Source organism: Triticum aestivum, chromosome 2B (assembly GCF_018294505.1).
Source record: "Triticum aestivum cultivar Chinese Spring chromosome 2B, IWGSC CS RefSeq v2.1, whole genome shotgun sequence".
NCBI lineage: Eukaryota > Viridiplantae > Streptophyta > Magnoliopsida > Poales > Poaceae > Triticum > Triticum aestivum.
The window spans coordinates 449,274,860-449,295,099 of record NC_057798.1 but is presented as its reverse complement, the minus strand read 5'-3'; the positions used below and the strand labels follow the sequence as shown (position 1 = coordinate 449,295,099).

Here is a 20,240-nt window from a genome sequence, read left to right as displayed (position 1 = left end):
TATTACTATACATTCACGTCGATCCATTAGGGCTATTTTGGTTCAACGGAAAAACATAGCAATAGGGAATTTTCCAATGGCACTCTACTATTCAATTATTCATGCATTTTGTTGAAAGGAATGAAGCAAAACATCCACCTGGACCTACTTTTCAAAATCCTATGCATGAAAACAAGACCAAGTGCATTAGTGCCAGAATAACATTCTAACTGTACACGCTTTCATATGGTTTCTCTTTATTTTGGCCATGTTTCTTTGCATTCCTCTGCTCTTCCAATTCCTGTAAACCAAACACCCAAGTTGATAGAAATCCTGTGTTTACAAATGCTCTGTTTACCATGTGCATTTTCCTATCCTATTCCGGTGTTTTTCCTATCCCTGCGTTTTAAGAATCATGCAAGCCAAATGAGCCCTTACAGAATTACTTCAGTTACAGGTACGTGTCGAAGGGAACTTTGTGTGGTTTGTCCTGCTCCTGCCGCGACGTCGTCCACCTCACTGAGCTGCTCCATCGACAGAAGCATCCACCAAACCAGACATCACGACTCCTGACCGTCTTTCGCCGCCTCAGATCTCCTTCCCTGCCGCCGGCACGCACCCCAACGGCATCACCATCATCGACTCAGCAGATGAACCTGAGGAGTACACGGGTCCACAAGAGAGGTCGCACTCTTTTGTTTCTGCTTATGTTATGCATTGCTTAAACTTACCTGCTACTTTATCGTCCTGTTCAGCTCTTGGACTCCCAACTCAGGTCCAAATTCATGTTCAAACTTGAGTTCTAAATTAGTTGTGGGGCACATATCGAGGCAGCAATGAATAGTATGTCTGTCTAATATCTGGTTCACCTAGGGTATGCCTATGTTGTTCATCTTGGGTGGGAAACAAATAGTAAAGCAATCATCATCTGTCTTTTTATTAATTTAAAGCAATCATCAGCCTGCTATCATTATTTTTGGATCCATCCACTGGTTGTTACCATCACTCTAAATTTCTGCATGCTCTCCTTACATAATCTCACCATATTTTTTCGTATGCATGTCAGATATTGTACACAGTCATGCTGAACATGTAGAGAAAAAGAGAAGAGTTTTGCGCGGCAATACAATGTCATGCAGACATCGCTCCATGGTGGGTTCAATGGCAAACCCTCCCCACCCCTCTCCAGATTGTAATCCAGAGGAAGATATCTGTTCTGAGGCGGATTCAGACGCCGCTGACCACTCCTATTTACCCCCCAAGGTGTTTGCTCTACCTTGGCATGATGATGTTAGTCATATCATGCATATGTTGCCTTGCAGTGCCTACTTTTGACATCATATATGTCATCTGCTTAGTTTAGACATGTTCTGTAATGCCACCTGTTTAGTTTCTATATCATATATGGGAATTATGCAGTCTCATGTCTTTTAGCCAGCCATAATATATGTGAAATGTGCAATGCCATCCTGTTTAACCAGGCATCATATATTTGAATGATATCTTGCCCATCCTTTTCTTCATTACATTTCCATTTGTCGACAATGTTTGTACATTAAACTACTCTTCCTGTGAATCAGCCATTTGGGTGGGAGATGGAAAAATCTGGAGTGAAAACAAGGCCTTCAGAGCAGACAGTGCTACCTGTCGAAGCAGATCTCTTGTTGGGTCCCGATAGCTCCTCAGAGATGGATTCAGAGACAGATGACCAGTCCTATTCCCCTACTGAGGTGTATGCTCTAACTTGGCACGGTTATACTGCTCATATCATGCATACGGTGTCTTGCATTGCATAGTTTAGACATCATATACACAATATTCAACACCATGTTCTTAGTTCAGACATCATATCGAATGCCCTCTGTTTAGCATATAAATCACATATGTGAATTAAATGATGCGGTCCTGATTACTTAGATAACATGTAGGTGAATTATGTCATGTGATCCTGTTTTGTTATTCATCATATCTTTGAATTATGTTATGCTATGCTATCCAGTTTAGATAGACATCATATATGTGAAATTATGTCATGCTATCCGTTTTAGTTAAACAATATACATGTCAACTATTTCATGCCCTCTTTTTTCCACACTATCTATTGCATCTATCTCTCATACAATGTCTGTACATTCAACTATGTTTCCTGTTTATCAGCCATTTGAATTGGAGCGGGTGATGCCAGTATCTAGCGGAATAAAAACACGGTCTTCAAATAAAATAGTGCTACCTATTGGTGGAGATAGCACCCCGGTTGTACATGCACAAGAACCAGCCCTACCACACATAACCCAAACTCTCGCAGATTGTACCCCTACTGCGATGGACAGAGAACCAGCTTCACCCAATCTAACCCCAACCCCAGCCGATAGTAACCCAGTTCCTGTTGACACAACACCATCTCCACCACAGAGCTCCCAAACAAGAGCAGTTAGTAAGGCAGCTCCAGTGCCCAAAGGGCCAGTACTATCACGGCGAACCCCAGCTCCACCAGTTAGTACGCCTATTCCCGTGGAGGAAGCACAACCAGCCAGTCGTAGTTTAGCATCTATCGCATTTGATGTTGTTAAATCGTATGTGCGTATCTTCCCATCTTGGAAATATTATACTGAAGATGAAGGAAAATGCCAGTTGCAGGTGTTTGTCCAGGAGTTATGTGTAAGTAATGTTATTCATGGCAATTACTTTGCTTCGTCCCATACATCCTACCTCCATGATGGTTATAATACAGCAAATTTTCCCATTTTTCTCTATAGAGAAGGACCGATTTGGAAACTCAGGATGAGGTAACCTGTGCTAATACCTCTGCTATCTTCAAGAATGCTTGGTGGCAGTATCGAATTACCTGAAGAAAACGTACTTCACCGGCAAAGAAACTCATCAAATTCCCTTACGTTCTCCTGAGACACATTTACTGGACGATGACTGGGAATGCCTTGTTCTGTACTGGTCCTGAACCAAGAATGTGGTAAGGTCTATGAGCTCATTTTCTATTTTTAAGTATTATATTCTTGCGTCTTATTATACTCAGTTCATGTAGAACAAGTGCCTAAACCTGAAGAACAACTGTTCTAATTTAAGATTCCATTGCTATCATAGTTCAAAAAAGCGCTAGGCGTTAATTGTGCGTTTTGCCACCGCCTTGCACTTTACTGACCAAAGCGCATGCTTATGCGCAGTTATGCACAGATTAAGCGTAGTTATGCGCAATGCATTTTGCCAACGCCTAGAGCCTAGGCGCGCTTAAGCGCTCGCTTAGGCGCGCCTTTTTTAACTATGATTCCTTTGCTCTTGTATCATTGTTTTTACTCATACAAACTTATTTTTAAATTGAAGGATCCAATCGAAACTCCAATGGCACGACAGGTATGTTCACGCATGTTTCTTTAACAGGTTTGCTCTTATCAATAGCTCTTTTGATTTCAATTTCAATTGTGTATACAGTTGACTTTCATATCATGCACATTACTAGCATCACAACAGAGCCAATAGTGTTGTTGTACATGTAGACCCATGGTACCCATCTGAAATCTTGTTGTGCCGTGTAGTTTCCCACGCTTTGTATTCTTTCACTGCTGCTTTGTCTTGAACTGATATGATTTGAACCGTGTCTCTATTTTGATTTGGCAAGACAATGCAGTGACCATAGGACATAGATATATGTTTGTTTGATGCTTTTATTATGTACTAGTACTTGGCAATAGAAGACTTGGTAGTTTAATCCTGTCCACCTTACTAATGAACTGGTTCACCGAAATGAGTTTCATATACTAGTACATGCTAAACTTGTTATGTGTCTGCTTGTTTCTTCTTTTAGAATGCTGACAGAATATTGGGGAAGAGTGCCTTATTAAGCAATGGTAAAGGAAGTAATGCAGATAAGGTTCAGGATAGTGACACATCCTTGTTGGTCTCCAACAAAGCTGATAAAACAGCTAAGGAAGACTATCTTGAAGACAGCGAGACAACCCCAAAGTCCTGTCTTGGTTTAGTGTTCGAGTTACTGGCCACTACCGCTTGCACAAGCTATTCAAACTCACTGTCTGAATCAGTTCGGTTTCTTGAGTCTCAACTACAAGCTGAAAGACATCGATCAGCTGTGCTGCGACAAGAAGCGGAAGGACTGCGGAAGTCCCTGGAGCATTCAGATGCATACTTTCTGGTGCAACAGCAAGCGTTGGAGGATTTTAGCGCCAAACAGGACAAAGCTAATCAGCTTGCTAAGCTTATTGCCAGCATGGTGGATACCCAGGATAATGTTTCTTGAGCTCTTCTGAAGTTGTTTCAGTTATGCTCTTGTTTTGCTGCCGTGTTTATTTGCACTGGTGGCCAATTTTGACGGCCAAGTGTATGTAATATGCTGCTTTGTTCCCTATATTTGCACTGGTGGCGAACTTTGATGCCCAGTGGATGTAATATGTGTAATAGCGGTAATAGGCTAGCCTTAATTGCTTGCTTATTTATTTCCTTATTGTCTTGTTTAGTTGTTTGCTTGTAGTCATTGCAGTTCTTTTTTCTGTGTTTTTCTAGTGGCCACAATAGCCTATTTTTGGTAACTAGGCCAAAATAATCATGGCAACACACGGACTGTTGTAACCATGGGCCTCCTGCAGGACGTATGATCCATGGGCCTTCGTTTGGCCGTAGGACCATTGGCCTTCTATACGGGCCGTAGGATCCATCGGCCTTCTATACGGGCCTTAGGGATCAATGGGCCTTCTACGGGCCGTATGGTCCATGGGCCTTCTACGGGCCGTACTATCCATGGGCCTCATATGGGCCGTAGGATCCATGGGCCTTCTACGGGGCGTATCATCATTTCACCAATCATGGGCCATACTACTCGTGGACCATAATGGGCTGTTAATAGGCCGTATTTGATAACTCTATGAAAACAGCCCAACGGTTTTTTTACATGAAAATGGCCCAACGTATTAACGGTCCGCAAACGGGCCGACTGTAACGACGGGTTGAATTTGGCCCACAAGCAGAAAATGACAGTAATGGGCCGTATGTAACCGAATGCTGCAAATGAGCCCAAGAATCAATGGGCCCTGAGAAGGCCGAAAGATAACTTGGGCTGGAAACGTCCCAATGGAATAACGGGCCGTTAATGGGTATAAAGTGATACAATGTTCATTACGGGCCAGTTTCACCACGGGCCGTTAATGGGCCAAGAGTTACAAAGGTCCTCATATGGGCCGAAAGAAGTCATGGGCCACACACGGGCCAGAAGTTAAAACAGGCTGAATCATATTGGACGGCCCACATGACGCTACTGGACCTAATTTGGATAGGGTGTAACGGGCCCTGGGTTAGCGGGCTGTAAATGGGCTATATGCGAACAAGCCGTTAGCAGGCTTTCCGTGGGCTGGCCCGCCACCTTTTGACCAAGTCAAATGGGCCGGCCTTTTCACAGGAATGGGCCTTTGTTGGGCCGTGCCACGTGTCGCCGTATCATAGGCGCCTTCGGTCCAATGAGCGGATGACATCTGCCCCAACGGTGAGCCGACACGTGTTTCCTCCAGCCAATGATGATTTTACACGTGGAAAATCCCCATTGGTCGGGGCTGTTAACGGGTTATCGGATCCAAAAGCCGACCCGATAGCTTAACGGTGTTCCCTTACGGTGGATGCCACGTGTCGGTCACCCTTGACGAAAGCAGTTCTGTGACACGCGATTTATCGTCATGGAAGTGGACACTTCCGTGATGATAATTTTGGTAATGGCATGGAACACTTCTACGACAACACAGGTATGACTATCTTGATTCTGTCATAAATTTGTCATGGATGTACATGCATGACAAAAAACGCGACCTACTGTGACAAACACGTATCATCACGGAAGTGTATTTTTTTGTAGTGAAGAGACTACTTCGACAACAAGCTCGACACACACAAACAAGAGAAAGATGCAAGAATGGACGAGATTTGTGCCTTGTTGGTAAACCGCTCTTCTACCACTCCGTCCTACTCAAGACGGAGCCGCTCGAGTCGACACTCCTACAACACCCTCTCCGGCTCAAGTACACCGACATCGAACACTCTACATCGAGCCGCGCTCCAAGACTGTCAAGCAACTCGCAACCCTCTACATGACAATCATCCACAAGAGCAATTCGACGAGCAAGCACATCATCATCGCCAAAACCAAGCTACTCTTGCACAAGCACAAGAAAGGCAACGTCAATGTCACCAAGAGGAAGAGTGAGCGCGCCAACACCAAGACGAAAATGATGCCGAGGCTCTACGTCTTCAACAACAACAACAACAACAACAACGTGAAGCACAAGCACTTGAGCGCAACGTGCCCTTCGAGAGTCAAGTCGAGTCGTCGCCGACCGCAACCGAGATACGTGCAATCAAGAAGAAGCACTTCGTGAAGAAATTCAAGAGCGAAACTACCAAACAAGAGTGCATCGTCAAGTTCCTCAAGCTCCTCCACAAGCTCGACAAGCTCCTCCACAACCTCAAGTTCACCAAGAGCATGATGACTATGGAAATCCTCCACGCCAAGAGCAATATGAGGTTGACAATCATCCATGTCAAGGGCTTCATCATCACCCTCGACCCCAACACAATGAAGAGCAATGCTACGGCAAGCTCAAGTTCACCATGCCCAAGTTCACCGGAAGCAATGATCCCAAAGTGTACCTTTCATGGGCATTGAAGGTCGACAAGATCTTTCATTTGCACAACTATGAGGAGGAGAAGAAGATCTCTATGGCATCCCTTGAGTTCCAAGACTATTTGCTCATATGGTGGGAACAAGTCCTTGAGCACCGAGAAGCAAGAGGTGAACCACCAATCACCACATGGGATCAAATGAAGGATGTCATGCGAGCATGCTTTGTGCCAACATACTACAACCACGACCTCTTCAAGAAACTCCAACTCATCAAGCAAGGAACAAAGCGTGTTGAAGAATACTACAAGGAAATGGAGATTGCCATGATAAGAGCCAATGTCACGGAAGATGATGAGCAAACTATGGGCCGTTTCTTGAATGGCCTCAATCATCCCATCAAGAAGATTGCCGACTTCCAACCCTACTCCAACCTCATTGAGCTAGTGCATCAAGCTGCCAAAGCGGAACGTCAAGTGCAAGATGACTTCAAATATGCCAAGTACTCTTCCAAGTGCTACGGCTTCTCCCACGACCAAGCTTCAACGACTCCAACACCTTCTATCTCAACCAAGCCATCTACAAGCAACGGCGACAAGTCGAGTTACAAGAAAACTACGACATTCTCAAGTCGTCCTCCTACTATAAGCACCTTCAAGCTGAGAGCTTCATCATCTACTCCAACCGATGAGACCGTCAAGACAAGTTCCATCAAGTGTTTCACATGCGGCGGCCGAGGCCACAAGTCCTTTGAGTGTACCAACAAGCGCACCACGATCCTCAACGACGACAGAACCTATGATTCCATGAGTGAAGAGGAAATGGAAGCCCTTGAGCAAGTGGCCATGCACCGGCGCGTGAACAAAGATGAAGATGATCAAGTCTTTTGTGATGAGGATTCAAGCCCCCGCTCTCATTGTCTCCAAGGTCTTGACTATTCAACATCAACAAGATGAAGACCAAAGATGCCATATCTTCCACACCAAGGCCGACATCAATGGAATGTCCGTCAAGGTCATCATCGATGGAGGGAGTTGTCATAACTTGGCAAGTGAAGAACTATGCTCCAAGATCCAATTGGTCAAGATGAAGCACCCGCACCCCTATAAGGTCCAATGGCTAAGCGATTCCAACACTATCCAAGTCGAGCATACGGTGAAAGTTTCCTTCAAGATAGGAGCATATGAAGACACTTTGGAGTGTGATGTCATCTGGATGTCCGTTTGCCATCTCCTTCTTGGTCAACCATGGCAATTTGACCGAGACGTCATCAACAATGGGAGTACCAGTCACTATAGCTTCAAGATGAAAGGAAAGGAGTAGGTGCTACGACCTATGTCTCCAAGTCAAGTAATCACCGACAAGCAAGCCACCCATCGTGGAGAGAATATTGAGAGAGTGAACCACCACAAAGAGAGTGAGCGCCACAAGCCAAAATTGAGTGCCTCCATGATGAGCGACAAGAAAAACTTAGTCCTATTCGCTACCAAAAGTGAGATGAGAGAAGTGTGTGACAACCCATCAAGTGTTATGCATTATGTCCTTTTGTGGAAGGATGAAGCACCAAAAACTAACACCTCTCACAATCTACCTTTAGTATTATCTTCTCTTTTGCAGGAATTCTAAGATGTTTTCCCCGACGAGCTACCTCCGGGACTACCACGTCTACGAGGCATCAAGCACCGCATCAACCTCGTACCCAGAGCACCTCTACCTAACAAGGCTCCATACCATGTCAACCCCGAGGAAACTAAGGAGATCCAACGGCAAGTACAACAACTCATCGACAACGTTCATGTACGTGAAAGCTTGAGCCCTTGTGCCATTCCGGTAATCCTTGTTCCCAAGAAAGATGGTACATTCCGCATGTGTTCCGATTATCGTCCTGTCAATGCTATTATCGTGCGTTATCGTTACCCTATTCCACGCTTAGATGATATGCTAGATGAGCTTAGCGGAGCCACCATCTTCTCTAAGATTGATCTTAAGAGTGGCTACTATCAAATACGCATCCAATAAGGTGATGAATGGAAAACCGCATTTAAGACCAAATTTGGCTTATATGAATGGCTTGTTATGCCAATGGGTTTATCCGAAGCACCTGGTACTTTCATACGAGTCATGCATTTTTTTCTTCGACCCTATATTGGTGTATTTGTTATGGTCTATTTTGATGATATTCTTGTCTTTAGCAAATCTCTCAAAGATCATGTCACCCATCTTAGAAACGTGTCGCAAACCCTTAGGAAAGAGCGCCTTTATGCTAATATGGACAAATGCCTTTTTGGTGTTCATAAGCTTGTTTTCTTGGGTTTCATTGTGTCTTCTAAGGGTGTTCATGTAGATGAATCTAAGATCAATGCTATTAAAACTTGGCCCCAACCAACCAACTTGCAAGAGGTGCGTAGTTTTCTTGGTTTAGCCGGTTTCTATCGTAGATTTGTGAAGGATTTTAGCACCATTGCTTCACCTTTGCATGATTCGAGTAAGAAGAATGCGCCATTTGTTTGGGGACCATCCCAAGATACCACATTTAATGAGCTTAAGAATTTGCTTACTCATGCTCCCGTGCTTGCATTACCCAACTTTGACAAACCTTTTGAAATTCATTGCGATGCTAGTGGTAATGGCATAGGAGGTGTGTTAACGCAAGAAAAGTGTCCCATAGCATACTTTAGTGAGAAACTTTCCAGAGCGCAAGTCAATTATCGATCTATGACAAAGAGCTCTATGCTTTAGTGTGAGTATTGCGTGAATGGAAACATTATCTTCGCCCTCATGAATTTATCATTCATACCGATCATGAAACGCTTAAGTATCTTAAGGGTCAAACTAAGTTGAACAAGCATCTTGCTAAGTGGAGTGAATTCATTAATTCATTTCCTTATGTCATCAAGTACATCAAAGGTAAGGAAAATGTTGTGGCAGATGCTCTTTCCCGTATATGCATGCTTGTCACTAAACTTGAATTGTATGTTACTAGCTTTGAGCACATAAAAGACTTGTATGCGCATGATCCTACTTTTGCCACTCCTTATGCCAAGTGTTTGACGCATACATCTTGGGAACGCTATTACATCAAGGATGATTATCTTATGAGAGCTAACAAACTTTGCATCCCCGAGTCTTCTTTTTGTTTGTTACTTTTGCAAGAATCTCACGGGGGAGGACTAATGGGACACTTTGGACGCGACAAGACATTCGCTACGCTCTCCAAGAACTATTTTTGTCCCAAGATGTTCCGCGACATCTCACGCTTCACCAACCGATGTTTGACATGTCGCAAAGCTAAGTCCAAAGCTCAATCCCACGATATTTACATGCCATTTCCTATTCCATATCAACCTTGGGAAGACATTAGCATGGACTTTGTACTTGGTTGCCTATAACTCAAAATGGAAACGATTCCATGTTTGTTGTTGTGGACCGATTCTCTAAGATGGCTCATTTCACCATGCAACAAGATATACAATGCTTTACATATTGCAAATCTTGTTTGTAGGGAAATCTTGTACCTCCATGGAGTCCCAAAGACGATTGTCTCGGACCACGACGTCAAGTTCTTGAGTTACTTTTGGAAGACTCTATGCGCCAAGCTCGGAATGAAGCTCTTGTTCTCTTCGGCATACCATCCTCAAACTGACGGCCAAACGGAGGTGACGAATCAAGCACCCTCCACTCTACTATGCGTGTTGATCAATAGGAACATCAAGGAGTGGGAGGAGTGCCTATCCATCGCCGAGTATGCCTAAAATCGTGCAAGACACTCTACAACCGGCAAGTCCCCCTTCGAGGTTGTCTACGGTTTCAACCCGTTTTCCCCATTGGACATTCTTCCTCTTCCACTACAAGAGCGCACCAACATGGACGTGAGTGCACGAGCAAGCTACCTCAAGAAGATGCATGAAGATACAAGGCACACCATCGAGCGCCAAGTACAACGACTCGCGACCAAGCTCAACATCAACAAGCAACCCATGATATTCAACATTGGAGATCTTGTGTGGCTACACCTTCGCAAGGAACGCTTCCACAATGAACGCAAGTCCAAACTTCTACCCCGAGCTGATGGACCCTTCAAGGTGCTAGCACGCTACAACAACAACGTTTACAAGATTAACCTCCCAAGCGACAAGTACAACGTGAGCGACATCTTCAATGTCAAAGACCTCTCGCCATACCATGGTGATGAAGTTTTTGATCCGAGGTCAGATCTTTCCCAAGGGGGGGGGGGATGATGCAGAGCATCCCACGATCATCCCCATGGACGTATCTACATCTCCCACAACACCACTTGGACCATTGACAAGATCTCGAGCAAAGGCTATCGAAGATAAGGTGAACTCGCTCCTCTCTGAACTCCCACTCTCTACACATGTGACATGGCTACTACCTCAAGCGGAAACACTATGTGTGATCAGGTACTTGGAGGAAGGCTACGGAATAGCTACATCCAACGAGGACATCGAGTACGAAGGACAAGAAGAAGAGCTACCAAGAAGCTCCACGCACCGGACGTCCGGCGCCTGACACTGCAGCCAGGGACGTCCAACCAGGACCGGACGTCCGACGCTTGAAGTCTCAGCCGACCCAAGTCCTAGCTGACAAGAGCTACAACGAGCGGATGTCTCACCTCTTCCGGATGATCGGCAACACTTCCCAGCGAGCGGACGTCTGGCCCGCACCGGACTACCGGCAGTTCTACACCCGAGTCGATTCTGTAGAAGTCTGAAGCGACCGAACTACCGGCGACCGGACGACCGGCCACCTCCAGACGTCCGCTACCACTGTTACAGAATGTAATTAGCGGAAGTCCGAGCCTACCGGATGTCCGGGCCCTCGTGAGCCATCGGACGTCCGATGCGTGTGTGTGCGCAGCTTCGGGCCTGAGGCCCATGTACCCTTTCATTCCGCCCCCTTTTGCACTTAGACTATTGAAGGAAATATGCCCTAGAGGCAATAATAAAGTTGTTATTTATATTTCCTTATATCATGATAAATGTTTATTATTCATGCTAGAATTGTATTAACTGAAAACTTAGTACATGTGTGAATACATAGACAAAACATAGTAGCCCTAGTATGCCTCTACTTGACTAGCTCGTTAATCAAAGATGGTTATGTTTCCTAAGCATAAACATAGTGTCCCTAGTATGCCTCTACTTGACTAGCTCGTTAATCAAAGTTACTACAGGTCTTCCACAGTACGGTCCGCACCAGAGTGGTATGGTAATCCTATTCTAGAAGTCATGTTAATAGACCATGATGAACCTACGAGCTATGAGGAAGCAATGATGAGCCCAGATTCTGCGAAATGGCTTAAGGCCATGAAATCTGAGATGGGATCCATGTATGAGAACAAAGTGTGGACTTTGGTGGATTTGCCCGATGATTGGCAAGCCATAGAAAATAAATGGATCTTCAAGAAGAAGACTGACGCTGACGATGATGTTACTGTCTACAAAGCTCAACTTGTTGCTAAAGGTTTTCGACAAGTTCAAGGAGTTGACTACGATGAGAATTTCTCACCCTAGCGATGCTAAAGTCTGTCTGAATCATGTTAGCAATTGCTGCATTTTATGATTATGAAATTTGGCAGATGGATGTCAAAACTGCATTCCTGAATGGATTTTTGGAAGAAGAGTTGTATATGATGCGACCTGAAGGTTTTGTCGATCCAAAGGGTGCTAACAAAGTGTGCAAGCTCCAGCAATCCATTTATGGACTGGTGCAAGCCTCTCGGAGTTGGAATAAATGCTTTAATAGTGTGATCAAAGCATATGGTTTTATACAGACGTTTGAGGAAGCCTGTATTTACAAGAAAGTGGGTGGGAGCTCTATAGCATTTCTAATATTATATGTGGATGACATATTGTTGATTGGAAATGATACATAATTTCTGGATAGCATAAAAGGATACTTGAATAAGAGTTTTTCAATGAAAGATCTCGGTGAAGCTGCTTACATATTAGGCATCAAGATCTATAGAGATAGATCAAGACGCTTGATTGGTCTTTCACAAAGCACATACCTTGATAAAGTTTTGAAGAAGTTCAAAATAGATCAGTCAAAGAAAGGGTTCTTGCCTGTGTTACAAGGTGTGAAGTTGAGTCAGACTCAATGCCCGACCACTGCAGAAGATACAGAGAAAATGAAAGTCATTCCTTATGCTTCAGCCATAGGTTCTATCATGTATGCAATGCTGTGTACCAGACCTGATGTGTGCCTTGCTATAAGTATAGCAGGGAGATACCAAAGTAATCCAGGAGTGGAGCACTGGACAACAGTCAAGAACATCCTGAAATACCTGAAAATGACTGAGGATATGTTTCTTGTTTATGGGGGTGACAAAGAGCTCGTTGTAAATGGTTACGTCGATGCAAGCTTTGACACTGATCCAGATGATTCTAAATCGCAATCCGGATACGTATTTATATTGAATGGTGGAGCTGTCAGTTGGAGCAGTTCCAAGCAGCGCGTCGTGATGGGACCTACGTGTGAAGCGGAGTACATAGCTGCTTCAGAAGCAACAAATGAAGGAGTCTGGATGAAGGAGTTCATATCCGATCTAGGTGTTATACCTAGTGCATCGGGTCCAATGAAAATCTGTTGTGACAATATTGGTGCAATTGCCTTGGCAAAACAATCTAGATTTCACAAGAGAACCAAACACATCAAGAGACGCTTCAATTCCATCTAGTATCAAGTCGCAGAGGGAGACATAGAGATTTGCAAGATACATACGGATCTAAATGTTGCATACCCGTTGACAAAGCCTCTTCCACGAGCAAAACATGATCAACACCAAGACTCCATGGGTGTTAGAATCATTACTGTGTAATCTAGATTATTGACTCTAGTGCAAGTGGGAGACTGAAGGAAATATGCCCTAGAGGCAATAATAAATTTGTTATTTATATTTCCTTATATCATGGTAAATGTTTATTATTCATGCTAGAATTGTATTAACCGGAAACTTAGTACATGTGTGAATACATAGACAAAACATAGTGTCCCTAGTATGCCTCTACTTGACTAGCTCGTTAATCAAAGATGGTTATGTTTCCTAACCATAGACATGTGTTGTCATTTGATAAACTGGATCACATCATTATGAGAATGATGTGATGGACAAAACCCATCCGTTAGCTTAGCATTATGGTCGTTACAGTTTCATTGCTACTACTTTCTTCATGACTTATACATGTTCCTCACACTATGAGATTATGCAACTCCCGAATACCGGAGGAACACCTTGTGTGATATCAAACGTCACAACGTAACTGGGTGATCATAAAGATGCTCTACAGGTGTCTCCAAAGGTGTTTGTTGGGTTTGCATAGATCGAGATTAGGATTTGTCACTCTGTGTATCGGAGAGGTATCTCTAGGCCCTCTCGGTAATGCTCGTCACTATAAGCCTTGCAAGCAATGTGACTAATGAGTTAGTTGCAGGATGAAGCATTACAGAACGAGTAAAAAGACTTGCCGGTAACGAGATTGAACTAGGTATGATGATACCGACGATCGAATCTTGGGCAAGTAACATACCGATGACAAAAGGAACAACGTATGTTGTTATGCGGTTTGACCGATAAAGATCTTTGTAGAATATGTAGGAACCAATATGAGCATCCAGGTTCCGCTATTGGTTATTGATCGGAGATGTGTCTCAGTCATGTCTACATAGTTCTCGAATCCGTAGTGTCCGCACGCTTAAACGTTCGACGACGATTTGTATTATGAGTTATGTGTTTTGATAACCGAAGTTTGTTCGTAGTCCTGGATGAGATCATGAACATGATGAGGAGTCTCAAAATGGTCGAGACATAAAGATTGATATATTGGAAGGCTATATTCGGACATCAAAATGGTTCCGGAGAAGTTTGGGTATTTTCCGGAGTACCGGGAGGTTACCGGAACCCCCTGGGGAGTTGATGGGCCTTAGTGGGCCTTCGTGGGAAGGAGAGGTAGCGGCCAGGAGGTGCCCCCCCAGCCCAGTTTGAATTGGACAAGGGGTTGGGGGCGCGGCCCCCCTTCTCCCTTCCTTTTCCCTTCTTCTTAAGGTGGAATAGTCCTACTAGGACTTGGAGTCCTAGTAGGGCTCCCCTCTCCCGGCGCGCCTAGCAAGGGCCGGTCGGCCTCCCCCTCCCTCCTTTATATACGGGGGCAAGGGGGCACCCTAGGACATACCATGTTTTGCCTTAGCCGCGTGCGGTGCCGCCCTCCATAGTTACACACCTCGATCATATCGCCGTAGTGCTTAGGCGAAGCCCTGCGCCGGTAACAGCATCATCATCGTCGCCACGCCTTCGTGCTGACGGAACTCACCCTCATCCTCAACTGGATCAAGAGCACGAGAGACGTCATCGAACTGAACGTGTGCTGAACGCGGAGGTGTCGTACGTTCGGTACTTGGATCGGTTGGATCGCGAAGACGTTCGACTACATCAACCGCGTTACTAAACGCTTCCGCTTTCGGTCTACAAGGATACGTGGACACACTCTCCCATCTCGTTGATATGCATCTCCTAGATAGATCTTGCTAGATCGTAGGATTTTTTTTGAAATACTACGTTTCCCGACAACTATAAATAGACCTCCTCCTCCTAGTTAGGGCCAGCATTGGTTTAGCTCATATTTGAGATAGAGCTTTGCGCATCCACTTGGTTACTTCTCCATCGGAGCTCACGACCTCTTCGGAGAAGACCCCCCAAGCGGATTCAAGACCCCATCACGGGAAGACCCTTCAAGACCTCCTCACGGAGAAGACCTTTTGTATCATCCTTTCTTGACTTTGAATCGTGTATCACTCTTTGTGTTTCGAGGATCTAGCATATGTGTGACCGAATCTTGTTGGTTTGAGTGATTCTCTCGTGTTTCCCCTCATGATTTCTCCCCGTGTTCTTCGTAGGATTCCCTCCAATCGTGAAAGATCGGGCATCTAGGGTTCTACCCTACATTAGCTGTCATATGTTACATCGTGTGTTTACCCCCTCATATATAAGAGGCCTAGGATATAAGTGTCCTACTTGGACACGACTCCATATCCTATCTACACACCATATGATTCAGAGTCCAACTGCAATCTACCTTGTACAATAATATCCGACACAACTCTAACAAACTCCACCTTGGCGACTATTCTCCACCACCTTGGATTCATCCGTGCGTCGAACCTCCATGTACATTGGACTTGAGATACACCACGAGCATCGCTGATACTCCCAGACTCCATGTGACTCCACCTGCAACAATAGTCCCTTCTTGTCTTCCTCACAGTCAACACTCGAGCAAAATTAAGTTTCTTGTTACTCTACTTTGTGCTCCCAACTTCCGGAGAATCCGTTCAACACCATCACACACCGACCACTGTCTGTGTGAAAGTGAACAACTCACATATTGCGCGCCACATACAAGAGTTACGTGAACTCAAAGTCGCTGCTCTTTCTTGACTGCTTGTCTGAAACTTGAAGGAATTTCACCGTTGCCCTGTGTCACCCTTAGTCAAATTCACAGTTGTCTCACCCTTCTTCCGGATAGTCTTTAACATGTCCAATAGCTATAGCCCTCCGCGTCCTTCTGTACTTGTCATCGCACTGAACACCACATAATATATGGCCATGTACTCTCTCAGCTTTTGGCAGTAAGACTTTCTGCCACTTCCACAGATTCTTCATGGTCAACTCATGTCCATCAACTAGCACCGATAAACCCAGTCACCAACTTGAATCTGGGACTCGTCAACACTGCTTCAGCACCGCTCCACACTTTGTCTGACCGCACGTCTCACTATTAGTGCCTTGGTCAGTCGCTGCATCCCGTGCTTACCGCATGGCTCGCCGCTATCATCGTGTCGAGCCTCTGCTGTCCTGGTCGAGTCTTCTGGGTAACTTGCCCACACCGCTTCAACCCCTACCGCAAAGAACCATCGATCATCACCGACCAATGCCGAGTATCACGTCTCCATCAGACCACTGGTACCCAGTCCAACCCACGCGTCTCTCGCTATCCCGCTGAAATAGGTTTCAACTCTCCGTTAACTTACGTCGTAGCCCCTCCATCAGCAAAGAGTGAAGTCTTCCATTAGACTCCAACTCCACCTTCAACATGACTCCATGTAGCTGCGCTATGCTACCCCCACGCCCCGTTAACTTCAAGATGTCTTGTGTGCACACTACCTTGAATCAACCCTGCACCATAGTCTTGTCGAATCCGCACAAGCCCTCAGGCTTGCACCACGTGTTTCCACGCCCCAGAAATTGGCCACCATCAGCATCACGCTCATATGTCATCGTCGCTGAAATCACCACCATCTTCTACTTTTGACCAACATCCATGTCAGTCCATCAGACAATCCAGTACGACCAAGTCGAAATTATCCGACTGCAACCATGCTCCACCCCGCGTCGTGTCCGCCCCACACATCTCCGTGCATTGCTTTGACGCCCTGTGTATGCATGATCCCGCACGACGTGCTCCAGGCTCCCAAATCATCTTCCACGAAACTCGACGGCGGCCTCGGATTTATTCTAACAAGTGATATCATGAGCAAGATTCGATTTGAGGCTGTGGTTTTGATTTAGAGGATGGATTGATGTCAAAGTTGCATGCGTGAAGCGGAGGATCTGAATTGCTGGAGCCAGAACACGGAGGAACCGGCGACGTGTGCGGTGTGCCGGTGCCCGGACGGCCAGGGTGCGGCATTGTAGCGATAGCATAGGGAGGAGCGTCTGTAGTCAGACCCGGGGATGTGGCCATATCGGTGAACCTCGTTAACATATCTCGGTGTCGTGCTTGTGTGATTGTTTGGTCCTCGATAGATCAACGATGGCCTCACAATTATATTCTAACAAAAACTACAGGCCTGGTGTGCCGTCCGTCGTGCTCTGATCACTGCTCGCAAACAGCATGGGACGCTGCTGAGTTTGTGCTAGATCTACCACGGCGGAATAGCTGGCTGTACATTCTCTTCGGAACAGGGGAAACACGTCCGGCCCCGTGTGTCGCACTAGAAAACGGAATCATGGAACGGACACAGGTCGGACAAAACCCATGACCATCGTATGTATGTGTGGCGACCACTGCCAACAGGCAAGGGCATCGACCGACGACGACGGTGGCGGCTAGCTGCAACGCAGAAACATACGCACGACACCAATGAATGAACAATGTCAATGGAACAGGGGCGCGGCTCTTGATTCGGCATCGCGTGCCGTGTATGTACTAGTATGTTTTGGCGGGAAGCTTAACGTAAACCTTTTTCCACTGTGCACCGCTATTATCCACTACAGTAATTTTTTCATCAACCTGTCGCACGTGCAATCACGCATGGTCTCGTCTCGTCCCAGTGGCACGGCACCAGTAATTTCGAGTTATTTTTTACTTGACACTCTGCTTAAGATCCGTTGTTACTATACTCCAGAGAGACAGAGCGCGCATCAAGTGGAGTGGAGCCACGCGCGCGGTCGCAGAGGGTTGCCCACCCCCACGTGCCCACCCTGACCGAGCCTCGTTTTTTTTCTTCTTCTACGTGCGATGCGATGCGATGACCGAGCCTTGTCACGGCTAGGGCCGCACGAACCGGACAAAAAGAAGCAGGCGGGACTGGCGCTAAAATAAGGCGCACCACCACGCCGCCCCCTCCCATCGATGCTCTCCTCTGCCACCGCATCCGCATCCGCTTGCGCGCTCGTGCCCCTCTCCATCCCCCAAGCTCCCCACTCCCATCCGCGCGCCTCCACCTTCGGACCAGCTGCCGCGGCAGATCGGCATCAAGAGAGCAACTGAGCCGCTCTTCTCGCGGCCCAGATCCGGCACAGCATTACCAAGATCATCATAGCACAGGAGGCGAGGAGAGCGGGCATGGAGGAGAAAGCGCCGGAGACGGTGGCGGCCCCGGCGGCGGTACTTGCGGTGGATCAAGAAGTGGCGTACTGCAGCGAGCATCCCTACCCGCCGGGCGCCGCGGCGGCCGCAGGGGTGGCTGCCGGCAGTGGCATCTGCGCCTTCTGCCTGCAGGAGAAGCTTGGCATGCTGGTCTCGTCCTCCAAGTCCAGCCCCTTCCACCCGCCGCCTTCCTCCGTCACCCCGACCACCCCTCCGCCCAACAGGCTCGCCTCTGAGTCTCTTTATTCTTCCACCGCCTCTGCCATGGCGATCCCGCCGCACAAGGGCAAGACCTCGTCCTCGGCGCCCGCCCCGGTCGCCAGTGGGCTCAGGAGGAGCAAGTCCGTCGCGCCGCGGCCGGAGGAGCCGCCGCTGTCGTCGGGGATCACCGCTGACAGCCCCCGCAAGAAGAGCTTCTGGTCCTTCCTCTACCCCTCCTCCTCCAGCGGCCACCGGAGTGGGTCGTCGTCTCTGGCCAGTGCGGAGGGCACCGCGTCGGCGAGGAGGAAGTCGGTGTCGGTGGCTTCGGCGACGTCGGCATCGCTGGGGCGGAGGCTGGAGGCGATAGAGGAGCCCGAGAGCCCCGGCCGCCGCAGCGAGGGGTCGTCGTCCTCGTCATTCGGGAGAAAGGTGGCGCGCTCGCGCTCCGTGGGGTGCGGCAGCCGCAGCTTCTCGGGGGACTTCTTGGAGCGCCTCTCCACCGGCTTCGGCGACTGCGCGCTCCGGCGCGTCGAGTCCCACCGCGAGCCCAAGCCCAAGGGAAGCGCGCTCGGCCACCTTGGCGGCGCCCGCGACGCCGGTGACGGCGACGAGGACTACGAGTACACGCAGCAGCACAGGATCAAGTGCGCCGGGTTCTTCGGCGGCATCGGCGCCGCGCCCCCGGCCTCGTCCTCCTACTGGCTCTCCGCGCCTAACGGCGGGAGCGGCGCCGGCGCCGGCGGCAACACGAGGGTTTCTGGCACGCGGAGCCACCGGGGCTGGGCGTGGGCGCTGGCGAGCCCCATGAGGGCGCTGAGGCCGACGAGCTCCACGTCCAGCAAGACCATCATGTCGGCATCCGCGACGGCAGGTGGATCGGCGGTGGCGACGAGTTAGCCTCGTCTTTGGATTGTTGCAGCTGCGCACTCCGCGATCAATGGCCGGTTATTAAATCATCGCTCTTCTCGAACTATACTACTACTGCTGCTTCTACTAGTATGAAAATTCCTCCCGTTCTTCGTTCTGGTATGTCCATTCGAGTCCTAAGAAGTTGCTCCTAAGGTGAAGGATGGAATGGGCCGCAGATTAAGCTCTAGCTTGCCTTTCATTTTTGTAATTCTGTTCCAATTCGAGATTTTCTCCTGTGGTGTGGTGGAAATAGAGATGTTTTATGTTGAATTCATTCGTGTGCTGTGTTGGAGACGGGACATGAGCATTGAATTGAAAAGGAGAAATTTGGCAATTGGTCCATCAGTTCTGTACTTGCTCTTGTGTGCCTTGATTCATTTTCCATGATACTGCTACCACACTATATACTACGGGTGACCTGTTAAAGCATCTACAACCGGACCCGTCAAAAGTAGTAGCCCCTGAAATCTCAAATGCCCACGTCTATAACCGTCTTCCTCTTAGCAAATCCTTAAATTCATACACTCTCATGCAATGTAAAATAAACACACGCAATGGTAAAAATAACAATGCAATGTAAAATAAACACACGCAACGTAAAAATAAACACACGTAGTTCATTTATATCACATATA

General features: G+C 47.1%; 1 protein-coding gene across 1 annotated transcript; it reads left to right on the top strand.

Annotated features, from left to right (window-relative positions):
- Positions 1 to 18,176: 18,176 nt before the first annotated feature.
- LOC123045373 (uncharacterized transmembrane protein DDB_G0289901) lies at positions 18,177 to 19,958 on the top strand. Its single transcript, XM_044468401.1, has one exon. It carries the CDS (start codon positions 18,472 to 18,474, stop codon positions 19,591 to 19,593), a length of 1,122 nt encoding a protein of 373 aa, XP_044324336.1. The 5' UTR covers positions 18,177 to 18,471; the 3' UTR covers positions 19,594 to 19,958.
- Positions 19,959 to 20,240: the final 282 nt, after the last annotated feature.